Genomic DNA, 22,274 nt, shown 5'->3' with positions numbered 1-22,274 from the left:
GTCTGTCCCCGCCCCTTGACTCCTACCAGAGCTCCTTCCCCTCCCACCTCAACCAAACTCAGACACATCTACAGAACCTTACTACAGAAGTTACGACAGCTGCGACCATGGAGACCATGGAGAGGGGTTCAGAAGTGACCTGTTTTTCCATCAATCTGTTCATGGTGAATGAGGACCAGGTACAGGGAGAGATACAGGTGGCTAAACAGAGGCAACACCAAGGCCTTTCTCTACAGTTGAGCACAGGGCTGGAGGAGACAGAGCTCACTATTCAGGATGGTAAGTACACATGCAAGAAACAAGAACAAGCTAATATATCAAATTACAGGTTTTTTTATCACACTAGCTCTTTCCATATGAGTACAACCAAGAATAAATAGTGATGATGCTCTCTTTATTTGTGAATAAAAGTGCCAATAGCTTTTTTTTCTCTAAAGATTAAAAAAATAAATGTATTGCCCTCTCTCTGGTCTATGAGAAGTCCATGTATGTGTATGTGTGTGGAGTGTATGATATTTCCTACAGTCTTTTCCATTAGGTAATCAAATCTAATTGTATTTGTCACACGTGCAGTATAGGTGTAGACTTGATCGTGAAATGCTTACTGACGAGCCCTTTCCCAACAATGAAGAGTTAAAAAAGCAAATTAACAAATAAAAATAGAAAACACAACAAATAACACCAATGTAGCTCTATTACAAGGAGTTCCTGCACTGAGTCAATGTGCAGCGGCACGGGGTAGTTGAGGTAACATGTACATGTCAGTAGGGGTCAAAACTAACCGATCAGGATAGATAATAGTAGCAGCAGCGTATGTTGAGAGTGTGCAAATGTGTGTATGTGTGTATGTGAGGCGTCAATATGCATGCGTGCGTGCGTGCGTGCGTGCGTGCGTGCGTGCGTGCGTGCGTGTGTGTGTGTGTGTGTGCGTGCGTGTCTGACTCCGTTGTTATGGAGTTCTACTGGACAGTATGTACCTAGACTGTGTTTTCCTATACTATACGGTACAGTGGGCCTTACCGCTATATCTCTCTGCCTGCTGGTGCACAGGATCAGATAGGGCCGCTACACATTAGTAGCCTCGTGCTGCCAGAGTATGCTGAAGGATTTCTTAGGTTAATGTCTGACATTGTTATTTATGGTTCCTTTACTGATACGTTTGCAAAAGGCCAAGAACAAATGAATGGACTTGGGGTAGATAACTCAGAGGAACAGCCCCGTTGATAATGGATGACACAGAATACAGAGATCTTGTATTTGGGTGTATTTGAATTAACTGTCTGTTGTGTTTTTTTCTTTTGCAGGTGATGGGGTCTGTGTTTTCAAATTCACAGTCACCAGGGAAACAGACTGTTGTCGGGTGGGCACCCAATCTTTCCTCATAACCGTTGGCTGCCTGAGCGTTCTCTTGCAGTTCAGAACACAGAGTGGTAAGGGCACACATGAAACGACTCACGTTAGCTAAGGTGGGAGCCTCCTTTACACCGTCAAAAATAGTTTTCATGCGTAAAGTCCGTTGTTTTCTGACCCCAGAGTTTCAGGAGTTCCACATACAGCTGAGAAGAGAAGAGAAGTCAGCAGAAAGGCAACCATCAGTGTTTGACCAGAGAACTGAAGACTCCTCAGCCCTGCAGTACTTCCAGGTAGTTTTACTGTACCCGTCAACTCGGCCCGCAAAGAGACAAACTGGTGGTGTACTAGGTTGTGAATGAACCTCGTCCTCCCTTCTTCTGTAGTTTTATGGCTGTCTATCACAACAACAGAATATGCTGCAGGATTATTTGAGGACAGCCACGTATCAAAAGGCCATCCTGCTAAACGAGATGGACTTCAAGGACAAGGTAAGAGTGGGACCACGTAACCAAAACCACACGTATCCATTGAACCTGATCATGTCTTACATTTTGTCTGTTACTGCATGCGGATGTAATGTCTGGCTCCTTCCTGTACCCAGATAGTACTTGATGTTGGCAGTGGATCAGGGATCCTGTCTTTCTTCGCCATCCAGGCAGGAGCGAAGAGGGTATATGCTGTGGAGGCCAGCCCTGTAGCCAAATTTGCAGAGGTAAAGGCATCTTTTTTTACCGTTCAACCTTACGGCCTACTCTGGCAGCATCTGATTGTTTTCCTATCAACCTTCCAGGAAATGTGAAAGCTCACGTTAAACGAGCATCCTTTTGCACTTTAACATGCGCTATCTGGCATTTTCAATCTATAGCACCAGAATTCTTAATAATTGCTCAAATGTGTGTGTTGTATGATGAATAGGTAGTTACTTCAGTAACGTCATTGGTCTGTTGAGATGATTGAACGTTGAACGCTGCTTTGAAATCTGATTTATGTTTCTGCTGTTTTAGCAGCTTAAACCACTTACGCCTAGAATGAGGAGGAAAACCTTACGGCTTTGACCAGTGAATAAAGTCATTTGTATTGCTTGGCCCGAAACACCCCGGGTAAAGATGATGAATCACTTATCACAGCCCTAATCACCTGTGTTGTCAACACATCTAGCTCAAACCTCATGGTGTCTACATGGAGCCAAGGACAAAGCCTTGATGAAAACAGCACAACCCTGGAAATGCTATCTCAGCGAAAGTCACACCTCCAGAACAGAACAGCCCCCATAAAACGGACCTCGTGCTTCACACACAGAGCATGACATTCTGAGGGTGTAATGATTTGAGGCAGCTCTTGGCCCAGAAACCAGCTTGAGGGTGAAGGAAACATATTTTCATGGATGGATGGCCTCTAGCTTAACAGTCAGGCATAGTTCTCCCTGTTATATTTCTACTCTACTGGTGCTTGTTTCTAGACTGCAACCAGATGTGTCCCTTCATATTTCTTTCCTTCCACATTGCAGCTTATCTGCCAATAGCCGAACCGTATACTCAGTTGGACAAAATGGTGGACCTCCATAATGTATTCCTGTTGGGGTGGTTGCATGGTCTCTCTGAGCAGGCTGAATCCCTATCATACTGTAGGCCTACACTGAGGTCTATATAAACAGTGTGAGCCAGAGCCTGGGACCACCCCTGTGGACGCCTGGCCAGCGTCAGTGTGCACGTGCATGTGCATGGGTCACTGCCTCACAAGAACGCTCCACAGGCCAAGGTCTGGATTAAACAGGAAGGGTGCTCTGCCACGGTGTGGGATGATGACCTACGCAGACAGCAAGAGAAAACCAACCAGTGTGGACAATGTCCTTTTGAAACAATATTATGAGGGGCTCCGTCACACTCCCAGTCAGAGGGTCTTGCCTGGCCAGCATGACCTGGTTTATGTTTTTAATACACCATATGCTTCACTCTCTCAGTAATCGAAGACCCAGCAGTATGTTCCTCTCACTCAGTGTGCATGGAGAGCATTTCCATGTAAAAGGACCCATGAGCACCAACATGTGAATTTCATAGGAGCATATCAAATTGTGTGTCAAATGAAAGCTAAGAGTCTATATTTGGGGGAGATGGAGGCATATATACATTTCTCTACCATTTGCCATCCTAAAAATCTGGACTAACAAACTGATGGAAAGGGTTGTTAGACCACAACATCAACCAGTAAAAGGTATATCAGAACACAATGTTGAAGTAAAGACCCCTGCCAACTAATATCAATACTTATGTTTCGTTTTGGATAAATGATTTGCTTTGAGAAACTTTGTGCCTTGCGATTCCGTTACCAAAACCCCACATATCTTTAAGACATGTTTTAATGTCTCTCATGAGGAGGGACGATAGTGAAAGTTCACAGAAGTAACAAGTAAAGGTAGACCTACCAATTAGTTACTGTGTAGTGTTTTTACTAATATCAAGTTGTTATGAATTATTAAGTGAATAAAACTCTGAATTCTGTTACCAAATCGGAATTACTGCAATTGAATTGTCTACAATGGGAAATCATAGTAGTCAAAAATCACAGTTGGGTTCACCTGCTACTGTCCTCCCTTCATCTGGTATTCTGTTATGTTCAGCTCACTACTGTTTTTAAAACTGTGTTAAAACAGTCTGGACAACCCCTCTCTCTCTCTCTCTCTCTCGCTCTCTCTCTCTCTCTCTCTCTCCAGTGAATGTCTCCTCTCCCGAATCTTAGTGAAACCTACCATGACACCTACCACCTACCCTCCTTCCATTTACTGTAACAAGCCTCCTCACGCACTGAGCAGACGTGGTCCACATAGAAAACTGAGGGAGATTTTACCGTAATTCTGTGGCCAAATTTAGCATCTGCACAGTTCTTCCAGTAAATGTGTTTTTGTGAAATGTTCTGTGCAAATTGTTCAAAGTAGTTATTGTGCACAAGGTTGTATGGTTTGATAACTGTTTAAATCAATTGTTTTGTTTGGCATACATTTTAAAGTGAAAAATCGGAGTCGAAGTGTAATTCCGTTACCATGGAATTGCCCTGGAGCAGCAGCCCAGCAGCTCTGGCATCATTAAAGTAGAACTCCCTGTTTACACAGCAGGGAAGTGTAATGTACCAGAGCACTTCATGGGAGAGTTTGCATGCACGAGGGTTTACCAAAACACAATTTGTCAACAGCTAATTAGTTCTTGCTAATTTTAGACAGCAGATGAATGCAATTTCAGGTGAAGAAACAAGCTGCAAACACCCTTGATCCAAGACATCTGCTCTCAAATGTACTACACAGGATGTCATCATCAAAGCCTCAGACGTGCAGTGGTGCATCAGTAAGATCGGACCCTGCATGACTCAAAAACCCAAATGTCATATTTGGGGGGGACAGCAATGTTTTGTGTTATCCTTTCAGATGCTTGTAAAGAGCAATAGTCTGTCAGATAGGATCATAGTCCTGGCTGGAAAGATTGAGGAGGTGTCGTGCCCTGAGCAGGTGGACGTGATCATCTCAGAGCCCATTGGCTACATGCTTCTGAACGAGAGGATGCTGGAGAGCTACCTCCACTCCAGGAAGTGGCTTAAACCCAAGGGTCAGTTGAATTCCAACAGAGGCTATTTTCCATCCTGTGATTGATCTGTTGATAGTTTTGTTCAGCTAATGTTTTACACAAAACATGTCTCTCTTCTACCTATTCAGGTATGATGTTCCCAACCAGTAGTGACATGCACCTCGCTCCCTTCACTGACGAGCAGCTCTACATCGAGCACTATGGACGTTCTAGCTTCTGGTGAGAGAATTAACACAACGTTTCAGAATCTGTTGCGTGTCATTCCGGCACCACAAGGTGGAGGCTGAACTCAAATAAACGTTCTTATTCGTTTTGTATTCTGGATTAGTGCTGCATTCCATAAGGAGTTTCACAGTTGGCATCAGTGCTAACTTAACTCGTACTTAACTGTGACAGCGGTGTGTGTGTGGCTGCCATGAAAACACAGTGACTGCTGTATGGGATGAGCTCATAGTGCTCTCCTCCCCCCCTCTCTCCTCTCCTTCTGGGGAGAAGCAGAGCAGAGCAGAGCAGGATGCCAGTGCGTTAACAGACCATGATTGACCCCGCCTCACACCCCCACAAAGCCTCTCAGTCTGGGCCTGGCCCTGCCTGACGCTCCCCTCCCCCTCCATCTCCATGAGTCTCTGTGACTGTTTACAGCTGTGTCCATGAGGGTTTATTTGACATCCCCCCACAGAGGCCTGGGCAGGCTGTGGGGCTACGCAACATGCCAGGAGGCTAATCGGCCCCCCACCCACCCGCAGCTCCAGGTCCGACTGGCACTGGGCTGTGACCCCAGTCAAGCGGGTTTCCTGTCAACGTAAAACGCTCCAGTTCAGTCCAAACCTGACTCACACATACCCTCTCGAACCCCCTCTACTCAGATAACTGTCCTCACACTGCCAGTGGCAGAAGACACAGAGACATAGAGAGAAATTTAAAGAAAATATCTGCTGCTCAAATATTGTTGGTTAGAGATAGCGCAATATGTCTTTGCCTGTAATTTTCCTCCCTCACTACACTCAACACATGACTGCAGATGCCATGCTTACATGGAGATACCGGATAAATGTTGCAATGCTCCTCTGTGAACCCTCTGCCTTCCCTCTCACTTACACACCTACACTTCATGACCAAAAGTATGTGGACATCTGCTAGTCGAACATCTCATTCCAAAATCTGTTATAGCACCTTTGCTGCTATAACAGCCTCCACTCTTCTGGGAAGGTTTTCCACTAGATGTTGGAACATTGCTGCGGGGACTTGCTTCCATTCAGCCACGAGCATTAGTGAGGTCGGGCACTGATTTTGGGTGATTAGGCCTGACTTGCAGTCGGCATTCTAATTCATCCCAAAGGTGTTCGATGGAGTTGAGGTCAGGGCTCTGTGCAGGCCAGTCAAGTTCTTCCATGCCGATCTCAACAAACCATTTCTGTATGGACCTCACTTTGTGCACAGGGGCATTGTCATGCTGAAACAGGAAATGGCCTTTCCCAAACTGTTGCCACAAAGTTGGAAGCATACAATTGTCTAGAATTTCATTGTGTGCTGTAGCGTTGAGATTTCCCTTCACTGGAACTAAGGGGCCTAGCCCGGACCATGAAAAACAGCCCCAGATCATTTTTCCTTCTCCACCAAACTTTACAGTTAGCACTATGCATTTGGGCAGGTAGAGTTCTCCTGGCGTCCGCTAAACCCAGATTTATTCGTCGGACTACCAGATGATGTAGCGCTATTCATCACTCCAGAGAACACGTTTCCACTGCTCCAGAGTCCAATGGCGGCAAGCTTTACACCCCTTAAGCCGACGCTTGGCATTGCGCATGGTAATCTCAGGCTTGTATGCGGCTGCCCGGCCATGGAAACCTATTTCTTGAAGCTCCTGTAGAGCCGTTGTTGTGCTGACGTTGCTTCCAGAGGCCGTTTGGAACCCAGTAATGAGTGTTGCAACCTAGGACAGATAATTTTTACATGCTACGCACTTCAGCACTTGGCGGTCCTGTTCTGTGAGCTTGTGTGGCCTACCACTACGCGGCTGAACCGTTGTTGCTCCTAGACGTTTCCATTTCACAATAACAGCATTTACAGTTGACCGGGGCAGCTCTAGCAGGGCAGACATTTGACGAACTGACTTGTTGGAAAGGTGGCATCCTATGATGGTGCCACATTGAAAGTCACTGAGCTCTTTGGTAAGGCCATTCTACTGCCAATGTTTGTCTATGGAGATTGCATGGCTGTGTGCTCGATTTTATACACCTGTCAGCAAAATGTGGCTGAAATAGCCGAATACACTCATTTTAAGGAGAGTCCACATACTTTTGAGGTTATATTGTATATCACCCACACCAGTTCACTAGTGCTGACAGCATCCTCACTCAAGCTTGAACATACTGAAAAGGTTATTAGTGATAATCTAATGCACTTCATCTCACACACATCTTGTGTTTCACATGCAAGTCTTTTACACCACCCATTTATAACAATACGGGACCAAAGACACTTCACCAAGATGGGACGTGCAATGAAATCAACGGTGTCATATATACACTTCACTTTTCCCCTTGAAGCTGTATAATGTTACAAGATAGTGGTCTGCATGCCGTTTCCAGCAAGAGGGCTATGGTGTAGTGTCAGTCTTTGATCCACTACTATGAGGGGATGACAAGCCTTTTCAGTTTTTAGGAATGCAGAAATCATTCTTAGCCTGGTGCTCATACATTTTACAGCATGAATTTCAGTTGTGTCTGCCTGGACAAGTTAGACTTAAGTGCAGAATCTTCTGATCTAATACATTATGTGCCTTGTTGTTCTGCCACACTCCGTTGCAGGCACCAGACCTGTTTCTATGGGGTTAACCTGAGTGGTCTTCACAGTTCTGCAGTTGATGAGTTTTTCAAACAGCCCATAGTTGTGAGTACCTCGGGTTCAATGAGGCTATAATTGCGTTCATGCTGATATATATTGTGAAATAATACAAAGATGTTCAATTTGCCTCATTGTCCTCATTTTGTTGTAGGACACATTTGAGATGTCGATTCTCATGGCAAAATCTGTCAAGCACTGCATCAATTTCATGGAGGCTAAAGAAGAGGACTTACACAGGTGATTGTCTAAGTCCTTTTTCAACAACAACACAAATGTAATTGCGCAGCTCTTATTATGAGCTATGAAACTGTATTGGCAGATAAGAGAAAATCTGCGATAATGACAGAATGTCGCTGTAATAAACATTCCATTTCACTATGTCTTGCAGGATGGAGATTCCATTTGTGTTTAAACTGCTCCAGTCTGGACTGATCCATGGGCTGGCCTTCTGGTTTGACGTAGCATTTATAGGATCCAAGTAAGACCGCTTGGAGTGATGTTTTTCAATGATTTTCATTGTTAAAAAAACAAACAAGTGTTATCTCAGGCTCCAGGGGGTACAGTAGATATACTCTGTTCATTTGAGTCCTTTCTCTCTGCAGGATGACAGTGTGGCTGTCCACTGCTCCTAGTGAACCTCTGACTCACTGGTACCAGGTCCGCTGTCTCTTCCAGACCCCTCTGTTTGGCAAGGTGGGACAGACTCTGTCCGGATCTGTCCAGTTCATAGCCAACACAAGGTAAGCCGGAGAAGGACAGTGTCAGTACTATAGAAATGGAATGTGGGAAATGGAAACAATATTATACAGAGATTATATTGGTTGCTTTTTGCTCTTCATCTCTACCAGGCAGAGCTACGACATTCACATCACAGCAGTCGTTGATCAGTCAGGCTTCAAATCTGGCAACAGTTTGGATCTAAAGAACCCTTTCTTCAGGTGAGCAGCTGCTATTTGGTTCAACAGTGAGATTCAATGATGTCTTATTCTTCTATGTATGCAGATGTCTATAATGTTGGTCCATACCAGGTCCATAGCAGAAGCTTAAATTCTCTTCATGTCCTTTCAATTAATACAGCTTTTGGTAGAAGCGAGTAGATATGGTAGTATTGTTATTTCCTACTTGCCTAATGTGCTCTGTAGTGTGCCTGGACTACACCTCTGTCTGTCTGCCTGTTTAGGGTACACAGTTGGCTGCTGGTGTAAGAACCTCCAGACAATGCAGGAGCAAAGAGTGTGGACAGACCCTTTACAGAGTAGAGTGTGGCACAAGCCCCGGGACTATAGGCTAGGTAAAGTACACCTGAACTGCCCTGCGGGGTCAGTAGTGTAGTCCATTACATATCCCCTTTGTAGGAAAGTGCATAGTTCCAACAGGAGTTTGACTTTGTTTGTTTAGCTAAACATGCATTTTCTTTCCAAAGGTATGCCTGAAGTGATGATCACCAATCAAGTTCCAGGAGCCTTCATGTCCTTCGCTATAAATCTGTCCATGAAAGAACTTTGAATGTACACGAATATGTTTTTATTTTGCATAAACATATAGCCAACGCCGGCATTTCATGCATTATAGTGTTCAGGGACATCAAGTGGATCTACAATAGTTATGCACTAAGAGAGATACACGTGTATGTATTGTAAACCTGTAATACAAAACCAATAAACTTGTGTTATCCGTAACAATAACCTCTCATTAGTTCTCTAACCAACACATATCTGGTTCCATTTCGGTCCCTGGCTCGTTAGCTCTTGGATTTGAAAATCATTGATTTGAAGGGACAGGTGGAAACAACATTCTGGCGACGAGTGACTTTCTTGGGCTATTCAGGGGATAGATTGAGCCATGACTATACGTGACTTAGGCTACTTAGCTACTACAGTAAGTATCAGTTTTTATCTATAAACACATAGATATCATAAATGTAATATAATGATTTATCAGGTACAAAAACAGGCACCGGGTCACGTCTAGATGGATTACAGCTAGCTTTTGTCAAATTTACGCCGTTTTTGAAATTGTTTTGCATTTTACCTAACCCTAACATGAACCTAATTATCATAACCGGCTACGTTAATTATCCTAACTTGCTGTGTAAATTCTGCAAAACCTGATACGAAAAGTCAATTTTGACAAAGCTGTTAGACGTGTTAGGGTAGGAACGTCCCAAGTATCCCGGATTGCACTAACCACCCAGGGTCGTCACAAGTTACCACAGCCGAAAAAATTAATAAACCCCGCCTATTTCTACAATGTATCTTATTCAAATGTGATTTTTTTAACCCTAACCTTGACCACACTTCTAATCGTAACCCTAACCTTAAATTAACATAAAACAGCAACATTTTGTTTTCATGAATGTCTACGACATTGCCAATTCTGACTTTGTGGCTGTGGTAACTAGTTACAACCCAGGCACAGCACAATATGCCGTATCGTTCTAGTATTGTCGCAATAAAAAATCAACCCATGCATTTTACGGCAGTCAGGACGTATTCTGATTGGACGGTTAATGGCGTAAACCGTTAAGTTCAGAACGCATGTCAAGGTATGTAGCTAAACGTGTGTATTTTGTCTTCTGCATAGGAAAATGCTAAAATAATGTTGTTAACGTAACTGTTTTGTCAGTGAAAATATCTCTACCAGACATGTTTAATTATTACACCTCATACCTTACCTGTAGTTCTTTCTGGCCTGCCAGGTTTAGTAACTAACGTTAGCAAGTCAGCTGAACGCTAACTAACTAGCTGCTATTGCTAGCTAGCTACTGAAGTTAGCTGGAAAACACATGGCAATAGCACATACAGTAATCAGTATTCAAGCTGGAACTATGATTAGTCGATCGTCTAAGGTGCAACGACCTACTGATCATGCGCTTTTTGTCTTTTCCTTTGAATAGTGAGTTATTGAGAATGGAACCCAAAAAGAAAATATTTTCCCCTAAAGGTGGCAAGAAGTTAATACAGAAAGGAAAAGGTAAGTTAATACGTAGAAGTAATACTACTACTAATATGAATATTATACATTAAAATATTTGTTTAATGATGTGCTGGTAAAAACCATGTGTAGGCCTAACTGACGAGCTACAAACTGTTCAGACGGTACAGGTAAACCGGGGACCAAACCAACAGGTAAATCACCAGGGAAGAGGCCATTTAAACCCCACAGTGGAGAAAAGGGCAAGACGTTTGAGAAGACTGGAGGAAAGGGGGCTCCACGGAAATTCTTGAACAAAAAACCCACAGATGGAAAGTACATCAAACCCACAGATGGAAAGTTCACCAAAAAGCGTAAATTCATACCTGGGAAGGCTGAGGAAGGTATGAAATATGTACAACAGCCAATTATCAAACACTTTAAATAGGCTACATTTTGTAATGGCTTGCTGGAAATGTTTTAACAGTATTAAAAAAAATGGGTCTATTAGATTTCTTCATCTTTGTATGAATGATCAGTCATCACACCAGTGGTGTAACGCTTGTCTTGTTTGTTCAGGTTCTGAGGCCAAGAAGCCCAAATGGGAAGAGTTCAAACAGCAGAAGAAAGAGCTGAAACAAAACCGGCAGCAGACTGAAAAAAAGGAGAGTTATCAAATAGTGAGCAGAGCCAAGCAAGTGTGGGAGATGGTCAGAAGGTAGGTTAAACCAGCTACTACATTAGTTATTGTACCAGCGGTCTAACAAAACTTCAAATTTAGGATTAAGTTGCATATATTTATATCGTTATCACAAAGTGCTATACAGATACCCACTCTAAAACCCCAAAGAGCCACCAATGTAGAGGCACAGTGGCTAGGAAAAACTCCATAGAAAGGCAGGAACTAGGGTTAAATGCTGGGAACATGGTTAATTTGCTGGGATTTGCCACACGAAACCACTACCTATTCCCGGGATAAATAACTGCGACAAACAGGTCAAATATAATAAATTATTTCTATGAATAGCATAGCGGGAAATGGAATTGTTAAATAATATGAGACATCTGGCTTCCCTTACGGACTTTGCATGATGAATCATCAACGCTCCGGGTGAGGACAGACGGACCATCTCAGTATGGAGCGCAGTTCACAATGCACGTAGACCTATCATCTCATGGTGGTAACTTTTTGGTAATATTAGTGGTAACATTAGGGGTAATATTATGAAAGGTATATATGAGTCAGCCTACTAACTATACAAATAGGCCCTATTGTATTTCAAAATCAAATTCGCTAGCCTATACTTATAACTTTGAAGGCCGCATGTGCAGCACCATTATCACGTGTTCGGTCACCTACTTTATCAGGGTTTGAACGTGCGTCGTTCCAGTCCGGTTAATACAGTACAGTAATACAGTTCACACAAGATTAGCCTACTGGAACTAGTTACATCCATGAGCTTTGTTTTTCTGCAGTAGCCTATATCAAATATTTATTGGAGAACAGCACAATCATTTGTGCTTTTTTTTGTGTTAAGCCTCATAAAATGTCTTTAATGTAGGCCTCAGGTAGTATCAGGCTTGAATTTTCAGTCAAATCTCTAATCTAATCCCGACACGGGCCTATTTATATGCTTTATAATGCTTTTGAATAACACTTCTGGTTTTGTCTGGAAATACTGGGATACCTGGGAGAAAGGGGATTTATTCTCGGGATGGAACATTTTTAAAACACCAGGGAAATATTCAACCTTAGCAGGAACCTAGGAGGAATCCTAGAGAGGAACCAGGCTCCGAGGGGTGGCCAGTTCTCTTCTGGCTATGCCTGGTACATGGCCATTCTTCAAGACGTTCAAACGTTTATAGATGGCCAGCAGGGTCAGATAAAAACCACAGTGGCTATAGAGGGTGTTAACACCTCGGGACTAAATGTAATTTGGCGACAGCAACATTTTACGCCTGTACTTATTATTTATTATATGTTCCCCCTTTTTCAACACAGGAAAGATTGCAACAAAGAGAAGAGGATAAAACTCATGAAAGAGCTTCAGGAACTTGTGAAAGGAAAGATAAAAACAGTGAGTACAGTCTTAACATTTACACTGCTGGAAGGAGCCATTCAAATCTATAATTTACTGTAGATTGTACATTGTCAATCACGACAATGTACAAATTAAAAACATGGCACAATGGAGAATTTGTCATCCGCTGAAATTATTGGACAGACCATGCCTGTCAATACTTGAGTACAATAAAACAATTGAGCACAGTAGATGTATTCAAATTAGTTTACAGTGCATGGCATCCTAATGCTCAAGTTTGCAGGTAAAGTTTAAACGGTTTTTCTCTTTCAGATAGCATTTGCTCACGACTCTACCAGAGTCCTCCAGTGTTTCATCCAGTTTGGGAACGACGAGCAAAGGCGGGAGGTTTTTGATGAACTCAAAGGTCAGTGGTTTGCTCTGTTCTAAAGGTCTGTTCTTCTGAGTGTGGTCAGTTGTTTTTGTCACGTCAATCACAATGCTCTACATCTCAATGATGTTATTCTTCTCCCTAGATGATATGGTCGAGCTGAGTAAATCAAAGTATGCCCGAAATATTGTGAAGAAGTTCTTAATGTATGGGTGAGTGTGCCTTGTTCTTCCTCCAGACAGTTTGCTTATACATGAAGTCGTCGCACTAGCAATGGGTGTATTCTTTCCATATCATCAGATATTGTGTTGATGGCATTAGATCCTAGCAGGAAAGCCGGCCCAAAAAATATAGTAAAAACAACAAAGGGTCATCTTGTTGAGTAAATCACATCATTGTAAATCTTAGTATGGATATGATTTAACAGTAATCCTTTGTGCACGTGTGCCATTGTCGTTTCAAATTGGTAGTGCTGCTTGATCTGATCTGTTGTTGGAATTCCCTTAACATTTGTTTAGAACACATTTGAAAGGAGAATCAGGCCAATTCCAAACTTTACTCATTATAACCTTCCTTGTAATCGTGACCTTTGCTGAAGATACAAGTTGTTTTAAGTACAATCTAATGCATGGCTCTGCTATTAAAGGATGTGGGAATGTTATCCCGTTATGAAGGTGTATCTTGTAGGACTAATATAAAGGTCATCATTTGAATGGTTTACATTGTGAACACTCATCTCTGCATTTCCTGTCATCTTCCATGTGTAAGATTTGGAGAATGATATCTGGGGAGAAATTTCAAGTCATATTGATCTCCATTGAGTCTCTCTACTCACTGCAAGTTTCTGATAGGGCAGTGTAGTTACATCATAAAGAAGTAAACCTGACATGGATCTCTGAATGAAAATCTGACAGCAGGTGTGTGTATGCTCTGCCACAGGAGCAAAGAGCAGGTTGCAGGTGTGATGGTGGGCTTCAAGGGGAAAGTGAGGCAGATGCTGCGTCACTCTGAGGCATCGTCGGTAGTGGAGTACGCTTACAATGAAAAGGCCATCCTATCCCAGAGACTCATGCTCACCGAGGAGCTCTACGGAACCACATTCCAAGTCTTCAAGGTCAGGACACGTCTCACACCTCTCCCACGAGCACAGTGTAATAGTGTAGTTCTAAGAGTCTGGAAACACCTTCTCTCATAATCTGGTTACCAAGAGATCTTTCTGATGATTGCTTGTCTCTGTGAATATCGGCCGGAGAGGATGTTATGCCGAATTGCACTGACAGTTGGCATGTTTGTTCACAGTCGGCAGTGTGCCCCACGCTAGAGAAGGTGCTGGAGGCGAACCCAGACAAGGTTAATGGCATTTTGGAGGAGATGAAGCAGATCCTTACCCCCATGGCCACAAAGTGGGTATTATTGAGCACACACACAGCTCTAACCCTCCACAAGGGAAATCGAGATAATAAATCCAGATACTGCTTTTGATTTCTGTCCGTGTTCTCTTCTCCCACAGAGAGGCTGTGATCAAACATTCTCTGGTGCACAAAGTGTTTCTGGAATTCTTCCTGCATGCCCCAGCCAAACAGAGGACTGTAAGTAAAACCACCAATGGCTGTAGAAATGACCGAGCGAATCCTATCATGTTTCTAATACCATTTTGATCATGTTACTTCACAGGAAATGATTGAGTCAATAAGGGAGTCTGTGGTGTATATGGCTCACACCCACGATGGAGCTAGAGTAGCAATGCACTGCCTGTGGCATGGGACACCTAAGGTGAGTATTCACTCAGGCATTCTAGCGAGATGAGCCTCACCAACCACAAACTAGTGTCTGTTCTTTGTATGTACAGTGATTTATTTGTTTTATCTTTCAGGACAGAAAAGTCATCATTAAAACCATGAAGACCTACATTGAGAAGTTTGCAATGGTACTCAAGACAACAACAAACAGACAATATTTGATCGCCACAGTCAGACATGCAAATGTGTGACTTACTGATTGGTTTGTTGATTTTCTCTCCAGGGAGAGTTTGCGTTCTTAGTCCTCATCGCTGCCTTTGACTGCATAGACGATACCAAGCTAGTGAAGCAGGCCGTCCTATCAGAGCTTCTTGCTTCCCTGCCTGATGTCATCACTAATAAGAATGGAAAGAAAGTTTTGCTGTACCTGCTCAGCCCGCGAGACCACGCCCACCTGTTACCTGAAATCATCCAGGTGCTGGAGAAGGGGGATGGAAACGCCCACAGGTGAGTCCTGCCACCACCTACCAATCATTCTAAAGGCGTCCGCGGACTTCAGTTTGGCTGGTGCCTAGCCGGATTTGGATAGGTGTACCGAATGAGTGTGCTTGCATACTCGCTTAAAAGACCTTCACCTGGAAAACGAGAAAAAAAGCGGCAATAGTATTGTTTGTCCAGTATACACTTCCTCAAAACAGTCAATTAATCTAAGATATCTCAAGAACTCTGTCATTAGGCGGCAGGTAGCCTAGTGGTTAGAGCGTTGGGCCAGTAACCGAAGGGTTGCTAGATCGAATCCCGTAGCTAACTAAATCTGTCGTTTTGCCCCTGAACAAGGCAGCTAACCCACTGTTACCCGGTAGGCCGTCATTGTAAATAAGAATTTGTTCTTAACTAACTTGCCTAGTTAAATAAAAAATGTTGATGTTTTTGCAGAGGATCTTGGTTGTGCAATATTACATTTAACTAAAATGTTTGGCACAATATTTATTTTTACTTTTTATTTTCGCATGAAAACGAGTCAGCACTCATTGAATGACACTTTATTGAAGAATCTCAACTGTTGACAAATCACAGACGAGGGGTTGACTTAGGCTACCGACTTCTGGCTACTGACTTCGGGTTGCCTCGAGAGAGAAATGTGTGTGTCCGAACAGCCGAAAACCCTCTGACTGAAGTCCAAAACTAACAATAATATATGCACTAACTCGTCCGATCTGCCTTAACCAGCTAGCTCGACGAGAACAAAGGGAGGTTAACTGTCCAAACCTTCCCTAGAGTCACTTAACATACCTAAATTGCTATTTTGAACCCAATTGGACAGACAAGATTAAAGAAATGCCGTCTATGCTTCATGCTTTTCATAGCCTGTACTTTAAATGTTCTCCATCCGACCCTCTGTCCCTTCAGCAAGAAGGATGTTGCCCTTCGCCGGAAGGAGCTCCTGGAGGCGGTGTCCCCGCACCTAATTCAGCACCTGTGTGACCACGCCCGCACTATGGCAATGGACAAGGCCTCCAGCGTCACAGTCACCGTCATTCTGGGGTCCGCCATTGGGGACCTGCATCCTGCCATGGAGGCTGTGGCTGAGCTGGCTGCTGACGACTTCACACCAGGAGGAGTGGAGGGGCAGGTGAGGAGGGGACAGGGTGGTCAGGGGCATGGTGTGCCTGTCCAATTCAAGTAGGAGAATGTCTCTCATTGGTGAGAATTTCACTTGGTTTTGAAGTATCCATTGGGTTTTCTTCAGTCTGTCTGGTCAACTGCAGGATGATGGTCCAGGCTTGGAATCGGAAACACTTGGAAGGGCAAAATCTGTTTCTCTCTTCTGTCCTCTGGAAAAACCATGGTGTTCAGTGTGAACATGTTTTGTCTGTTTCCTGTTCTGTAGCTGCACATGGCTGAACACCCTGCTGGGCATCTGGTGCTCAAATGGCTGATTGATCAAGACACCAAGATGAAGGAGGTTGGGAGAGAAGGTATGACTGTCTGTAAAAATATATATATATCACCTGTGTGGCTGACCGTACATATGACCTCACAAATACACCCCTACGTATTTATTTGAACAGTGAAAGTTAAACTTTTTAATTTGGCTCTATAATCAAGTTATTTGGGATTTGAAATCAAATATTTATATATTTGATGAAATATTGAAGTTGGCCTTACTGCTATTAGTCCATATAAATGCATTGAATAACAGGTTCATACATGGAAAAACAGATAATCAGAAGGAAGTTTGTTTTAAAGTGTCTCTTATATCTAAGAAAGGTCAGGATTTAAAAAATTTTTTTTTAACCAAAACAATAGGCACAACTACTTCCATATACATTGCATTCGGAAAGAATTCAGACCCCTTAACTTTTTCCATGTTTTTACATTACAGCCTTATTCTAAAATGTATTTAAAAAATGTTTTGTCCCTCATCAATCTACACACCATATTTGAAAGTCTCTTGAAGCATGTTTGGCAGCTATTACAGCCTCAAGTCTTCTTGGGTATGACGCTACAAGCTAAGCACACCTGTATTTGGGGAGTTTCTCCCATTTTGCTCTGCAGATCCTCTCAAGCTCTGACAGGTTGGAAGGGGAGTGTTGCTGCACAGCTATTTTCAGGTCTCTCCAGAGATGTTATATCAGGTGCAGGTCCAGGCTCTGGCCGGGCCACTCAAGGACATTCAGAAACTTGTCCCGAAGCCACTGCTGCGTTGTCTTGGCAAAATCCAAGCAGGCTGTCATGTGCCTTTTTACTGAGGAGTGGCTTCCGTCTGGCCTGGTTGTCCTTCTGGAAGGTTCTCCCATCTGCACAGAGGAACTCTGGCGCTCTGTCAGAGTGACCATCAGGTTCTTGGTCACCTCCCTGACCAAGGCCTTTCTTCCCCCGATTGCTCAGTTTGGCGGGTGGCCTGCTCTAGGAAGAGTCTTGGTGGTTACAAAATTCTTCCATTTTAAGAACGATGGAGGCCTCTGTTTTTGGGCACCTTCAATGCTGCAGACATTCTTTGGTACCCTTCCCCAGATCTGTGCTGACACAATCCTGTCTCGGAGCTCTATGGACAATTCCTTCGACCTCATGGCTTGGTGTTTGCTCTGACATGCACTGTCAACTGTGGGACCTTATAGACAGGTGTGTGCCTTTCCAAATGATGTCTAATCAACTGAATTTACCACAGCTGGACTCCAAGTTGTAGAAACATCTTAATGGAAACAGAATGCACCTGGGCTCAATTTCAAGTCTCTTAGCAAATGGCCTGAATACTTAAGTAAATAAAGTATTGTTTTGAATTTAATACATTTGCACACATTTCTAATGTGTGGGTATTGTGTGTAGATTGCTGAGGATTTTTTATTTATTTAATCCATTTTAGAATAAGGCTGTGATGTAACACCATGTGGACAAAGGGAAGGGGTATGAATACTTTCTGACCAAGTACTAAACTTGGACTACTTTAATACACATGTTAATTTGTGCAAATACTTATGACACTTTCAAAGGGGGTCTAGATACATGAAAGTGCTTTAATTTCTAAACGGTAGTACTGATATGTATGAAAATACCCTAAAATGAAAGGTGGCAGTGCTAGCTGAGCCTCTATAGAGATCCTGGTTCGAGTCCAGGCTCTGTCGCAGCCGGCCGTGACCGGGAGATCCATGGGGCGGCGCATAATTGGCACAGCGTCGTCCGCGTTAGGGGAGGGTTTGGCCGGCAGGGATGTTCTTGTCCCATCGCGCACCAGCAAGCCCTGTGGTGATCCGGGCGCAGTGCACACTGACACGGTCGCCAGGTGTACAGTGTTTCCCCCGACACATTGGTGTTGCTGGCTTCCGGGTTAAGCGGGCATCGTGTCAAGGAGCAGTGCGGCTTGGCTGGGTTCTGTTTCGGAGGACGAGTCCCATCGCTGCCACTCCCCTATTGACGAGACTGTAACTACCAATTGGATACCATGAAAAGGGGGTAAATTGTTTTTATAAAATTTAAGGTAACATTCTGTACTGTCGCCTCATGAAACATTTGATCTCAAATCCAAAATGCTTGAGTATAGCACCAAATTAAGTTTTAGCTTCACTGTCTATTAATAAATACATAGGGGAGTGTATGATCTTGAAACAGTACTCCACTCAAAGACAATGCAAACATTGGCTGTATAGGTGTCCATTTGGACCTGTGACTGTATCCTGTATCTTCCTGACCATGACTACTGTGTCTTCACAGAGCGTTTCTCCAGGGTCCTGTTGGACAAGGTAGGGATGGACAAGCTAAAGACGTGGGCTGCAGTGAACCGTGGGGCGATCGTGCTCTGCTGGTGAGTACCTCTACACTGTTAGATCTAATTCCTCTAGCCAGTCACAAACTAGCACTATCGACAAATACTGCAAAGCAAGCAAACTGGTGCTTTTTGATTTAGTTAACCTTTATTTAACAAGGCAAGTCAGTTAAGAGCCTACACCGGCCAAACCTGGATGACGCTGGGCCAATTGTGCGCCGCCCTATGGGACTCACAATCACGGTCAGTTGTGATACAGCCTGGATTCGAACCAGGGTGTCTGTAGTGACGCCTTTAGCACTGAGATGCAGTGCCTAAGACCGCTGTGCCACTCGGGAGCCCAGTGCTTAACGGTAAAAATCAACAACAAATGGAACAGCAATGATACCAGCTACTTCCTGGGAATTGGGGGAAAACTCCCTCCATTTGAACTTGTCCCGATTTTAAAATCCAGTCCTTGCGAAACTTGTAAACCAGGGATTGGAACCGGTTCAGGGAACAGAACCGTAAAATGTTTGTTTTTTACGAGGAACAGAACCGCGAACGAAGGTGCTCTATACTGTTCCCGAACAGAACCGTTATTTTAAAAGCATGGGTACCGGTTAATAACATTATTTTTAGGTTCCATGTATTTTTTTCCCACAGTCCCACAAAACATAAAGTGCCTATGCCTCACTCTGGCTGGAATTTGTTTGTCTGTGCGTGTTGGCAACCCGCCCCTTCCCCCCCAGAGCTTTCAGATATTAGGTTGATATTTTTAATTGGAAAGAATGGATTTAACATGCTAATTTAAAATGCTAATGAAGGATTCTATAGTTATCATGTCTCACATTGGATTTATTAACTACAAAAAGGTATGCCGTGTTCTGCACACGCAAGCTTATTAACTAGCTGGTCCAACTCTGACGTTTTAGACATTCAATGTTCCTTCATAGAAGCCTTGTCCTCCGTAGGTATAATTGTGGGCCTAATACAGATAAGGCAAACAAGATGCCCAGCACTACAGGCCAAGCGTACTCCTCCACCTTCTCACTCTCTCCCCACCCGCAACATTAGTCTCATCTCGCGCCCTACACTCATCTGTCCAATGCATGGAAATGGCTTGCCTGCTCCATAGCGAGCTGCTCTGTCTGAAGTCATTTAATGTAGAAAGGAACAATTATAAATAGTTTATTTATTTTTGGTTCGAACCGGTTCAGAACTTTATTTTGCTGGTCGGAACAATGAAAGGGTGGTTTTGTACAGAACGGGGGGAAAAACCTGTTATAAACAGATTGAAACTAGAAGTGCTTAGAAATGAGTACCATGACAGCGAAACTCACTGAGCCATGAAAATGGTAATTGAACTTGGATCAAGGTCTCTGGAGGCCAAACACTTCAGGAATACCAAACACCATCACAAAAGACTACGCTTAGTGTTTGTCTTGATTTAAACATTTAAATCTTCCCATCACTATAGATGTTCTGCTTGTCTTATCATCCTAGCAGTTGCCAGTGAAATTGAGTGTAAAGCGAGAACAGGCAGGCGTCAGCTGGGGGTTAAGCATGTCTTACAGGGTGGCTGTTTGTATTCATTCACCATATCACTGGGTGCTGTGGGTGAGAAAGGGGCGTGCAGTTGGGCGCAGCTGCCCATTGTGAAACAGCAATACAAGCCGTGGATTACGCTTCCTCAATTCCTTGGCTTTCGTTTTCTTCACATTTTTCTGCCTCTCTTCTCTAGCCCCTGTTCACTCTAGCCCCCACCCCTTCCTCCAGTCCCTCTCTCCTCTCTTGTCCTGTGCCACTGTCCCGCCACCTCCTGCAATGTCTTTGTGCCCATTGTCCTTCTATAATCTCTCTAAGTCTCTAAGCAGTGAGAGATTTGTCTGATTCACTCTCTAAAGTCTACATTTATAGCTGTAGCCTGCCATATCAAATCAGTTTTTCTCTTAGAATTTTTTCCCCAGCAGCGGTGGCAGTTAGCGGCGTCGGGGGGCTTCCGGGGGCATATCTATACATCTACATTAATATAAAACTTTTTATTTTGTAATTATTTTTTGCAATGGCGGCCACAAATTAGCAGGGGCAGTGCACTGCCGCTCAATGCAAATAGGGGAAGCACTGCAAATAATTAGATTTAATGCTCGATGTTCACTAAAAATAGTTTGACTTGGTTAACTTAGTATGGGTAGAAATGTTTCACTCACCAGGTATGAGATGAAAGGAAGACATTTGTTTTGTAATGTGGTTTATGTGTAAAGGTTACTTTCACTAACATATCTGTTTTTGTTTGTTACAGTCTCCTGAACAGTGCAGATGAGACTGTTGCAGAGGAGGTTAGGGAGGCGTTGAAGGCCTACGCTCCAGAACTACAGAAGATCCAGAACTGTAAAGGAGTGGAAGTTCTTTTGGAGAAACTGGCCTGATACATATTTCATGATGTCTGTCCTCAGAGACTGTCTACCCACTTACTTGTCACTTCTTCCCAACTGGAGTAACAGGTTTTCATTACTTCACTGGGGTTTATATGGTTTTCTATCCATACTGTCCACCCAGTCCAATGACCTGACCATCCTGGTGAAATAGTGTGAAGAGGGAAGAACAGAGGATGCTTATTTGTACTGCAATTTTTGTCCAAATAATTCCGATATGCTTGTTTGTAAAGCTGTGGTGCAAGTATTTTAAAGGTAAAAGATACCCACACACTGGTAGGCAGTGAGTTTGTATAATTTGTAACTGACCTGTATTTTTTATTTGTTCTAGCTGACTGACGCTGGAATAAACACTATCATTGTGTGAAACTTTCCATTGCCAATGAATGTCAGTAAGCAAATGTTAGAAGAATTCTTTCATATAAATGCATTCACGTTAACCCTGACAGGGAACCTCAGTCCGTTACCTTTATGCCCCATTAAGTCACCAATCTGTGTCCCGGCCTGTCAGACTGCTCGTAGCCTATTCATCTGTGAAGGAAGCATAAGCCTGCATGCTCACTAGTGGGCCCTGCTTAAATTCCATCTGTCCAGGTCTCTGTGATTTGGATGGACCCAGTCAGCCGAGAAACAGCTTTTTCCTTCAAGACCCAGCATTCTTCTCATCAGTTTAGAGGATTATTAGTGGCTACCTGCGTGGCTGCTATTCGGGAGATTTTAGTCACATTGTAGTAGTCAGTCTGACTTGCGTTACTTCTGA

At 43.4% G+C, this 22,274-nt stretch overlaps 2 protein-coding genes across 5 annotated transcripts; both read left to right on the top strand.

Moving 5' to 3' along the window:
- Positions 1–38: 38 nt before the first annotated feature.
- On the top strand, positions 39–9,451 carry carm1l (coactivator-associated arginine methyltransferase 1, like). 3 transcript variants are annotated; one of them, XR_006841280.1, is made up of 14 exons: positions 39–279; positions 1,305–1,430; positions 1,534–1,643; positions 1,737–1,841; positions 1,955–2,065; positions 4,769–4,946; positions 5,054–5,144; positions 7,736–7,817; positions 7,924–8,009; positions 8,161–8,250; positions 8,375–8,512; positions 8,621–8,710; positions 8,953–9,063; positions 9,196–9,451. XR_006841280.1 is itself a non-coding variant. In XM_046369767.1 (13 exons), exons 1-13 carry the CDS (start codon positions 108–110, stop codon positions 9,203–9,205), a joined length of 1,389 nt encoding a protein of 462 aa, XP_046225723.1. In that variant the 5' UTR covers positions 40–107; the 3' UTR covers positions 9,206–9,451. The 3 variants fall into 3 exon arrangements, 2 of the variants coding, with proteins under 2 accessions (XP_046225724.1, XP_046225723.1); XM_046369767.1 differs by lacking the exon at positions 8,953–9,063 and having other exon boundaries at positions 40–279; XM_046369768.1 differs by lacking the exons at positions 8,953–9,063; positions 9,196–9,451 and having other exon boundaries at positions 8,621–8,714.
- Positions 9,452–9,584: 133 nt separating this feature from the next.
- On the top strand, positions 9,585–21,878 carry pum3 (pumilio RNA-binding family member 3). Of its 2 annotated transcripts, none has more exons than XM_046369765.1 (17): positions 9,585–9,650; positions 10,669–10,745; positions 10,868–11,089; positions 11,265–11,403; positions 12,688–12,763; positions 13,040–13,133; positions 13,243–13,309; positions 14,037–14,211; positions 14,397–14,500; positions 14,608–14,686; positions 14,772–14,870; positions 14,971–15,024; positions 15,120–15,343; positions 16,247–16,469; positions 16,728–16,815; positions 19,049–19,139; positions 21,382–21,878. In XM_046369765.1, the coding sequence occupies exons 2-17, from the start codon at positions 10,682–10,684 to the stop codon at positions 21,506–21,508; spliced, it is 1,926 nt and encodes a 641-aa protein (XP_046225721.1). In that variant the 5' UTR covers positions 9,585–9,650; positions 10,669–10,681; the 3' UTR covers positions 21,509–21,878. The 2 variants fall into 2 exon arrangements, with proteins under 2 accessions (XP_046225721.1, XP_046225720.1); XM_046369764.1 differs by lacking the exon at positions 9,585–9,650 and adding an exon at positions 10,251–10,317.
- The last annotated feature ends 396 nt before the right edge of the window (positions 21,879–22,274 follow it).

Source organism: Oncorhynchus gorbuscha, linkage group LG11, assembly GCF_021184085.1.
Source record: "Oncorhynchus gorbuscha isolate QuinsamMale2020 ecotype Even-year linkage group LG11, OgorEven_v1.0, whole genome shotgun sequence".
Lineage (NCBI taxonomy): Eukaryota > Metazoa > Chordata > Actinopteri > Salmoniformes > Salmonidae > Oncorhynchus > Oncorhynchus gorbuscha.
This window is presented reverse-complemented; position numbering and strand designations above follow the sequence as displayed.

Bases quoted from the DNA above. Each gene is read 5' to 3' on its own strand.
- carm1l (XM_046369767.1), top strand. From the start codon at position 108: ATGGAGACCATGGAGAGGGGTTCAGAAGTGACCTGTTTTTCCATCAAT. The intron at 2,066-4,768 runs GTAAAGGCATCT...TTATCCTTTCAG, and splicing joins CTGTAGCCAAATTTGCAGAG to ATGCTTGTAAAGAGCAATAG. The intron at 5,145-7,735 runs GTGAGAGAATTA...ACTCCGTTGCAG, and splicing joins TATGGACGTTCTAGCTTCTG to GCACCAGACCTGTTTCTATG.
- pum3 (XM_046369764.1), top strand. The intron at 11,404-12,687 runs GTAGGTTAAACC...TTTTCAACACAG, and splicing joins GTGTGGGAGATGGTCAGAAG to GAAAGATTGCAACAAAGAGA. The intron at 16,470-16,727 runs GTGAGGAGGGGA...CCTGTTCTGTAG, and splicing joins CAGGAGGAGTGGAGGGGCAG to CTGCACATGGCTGAACACCC.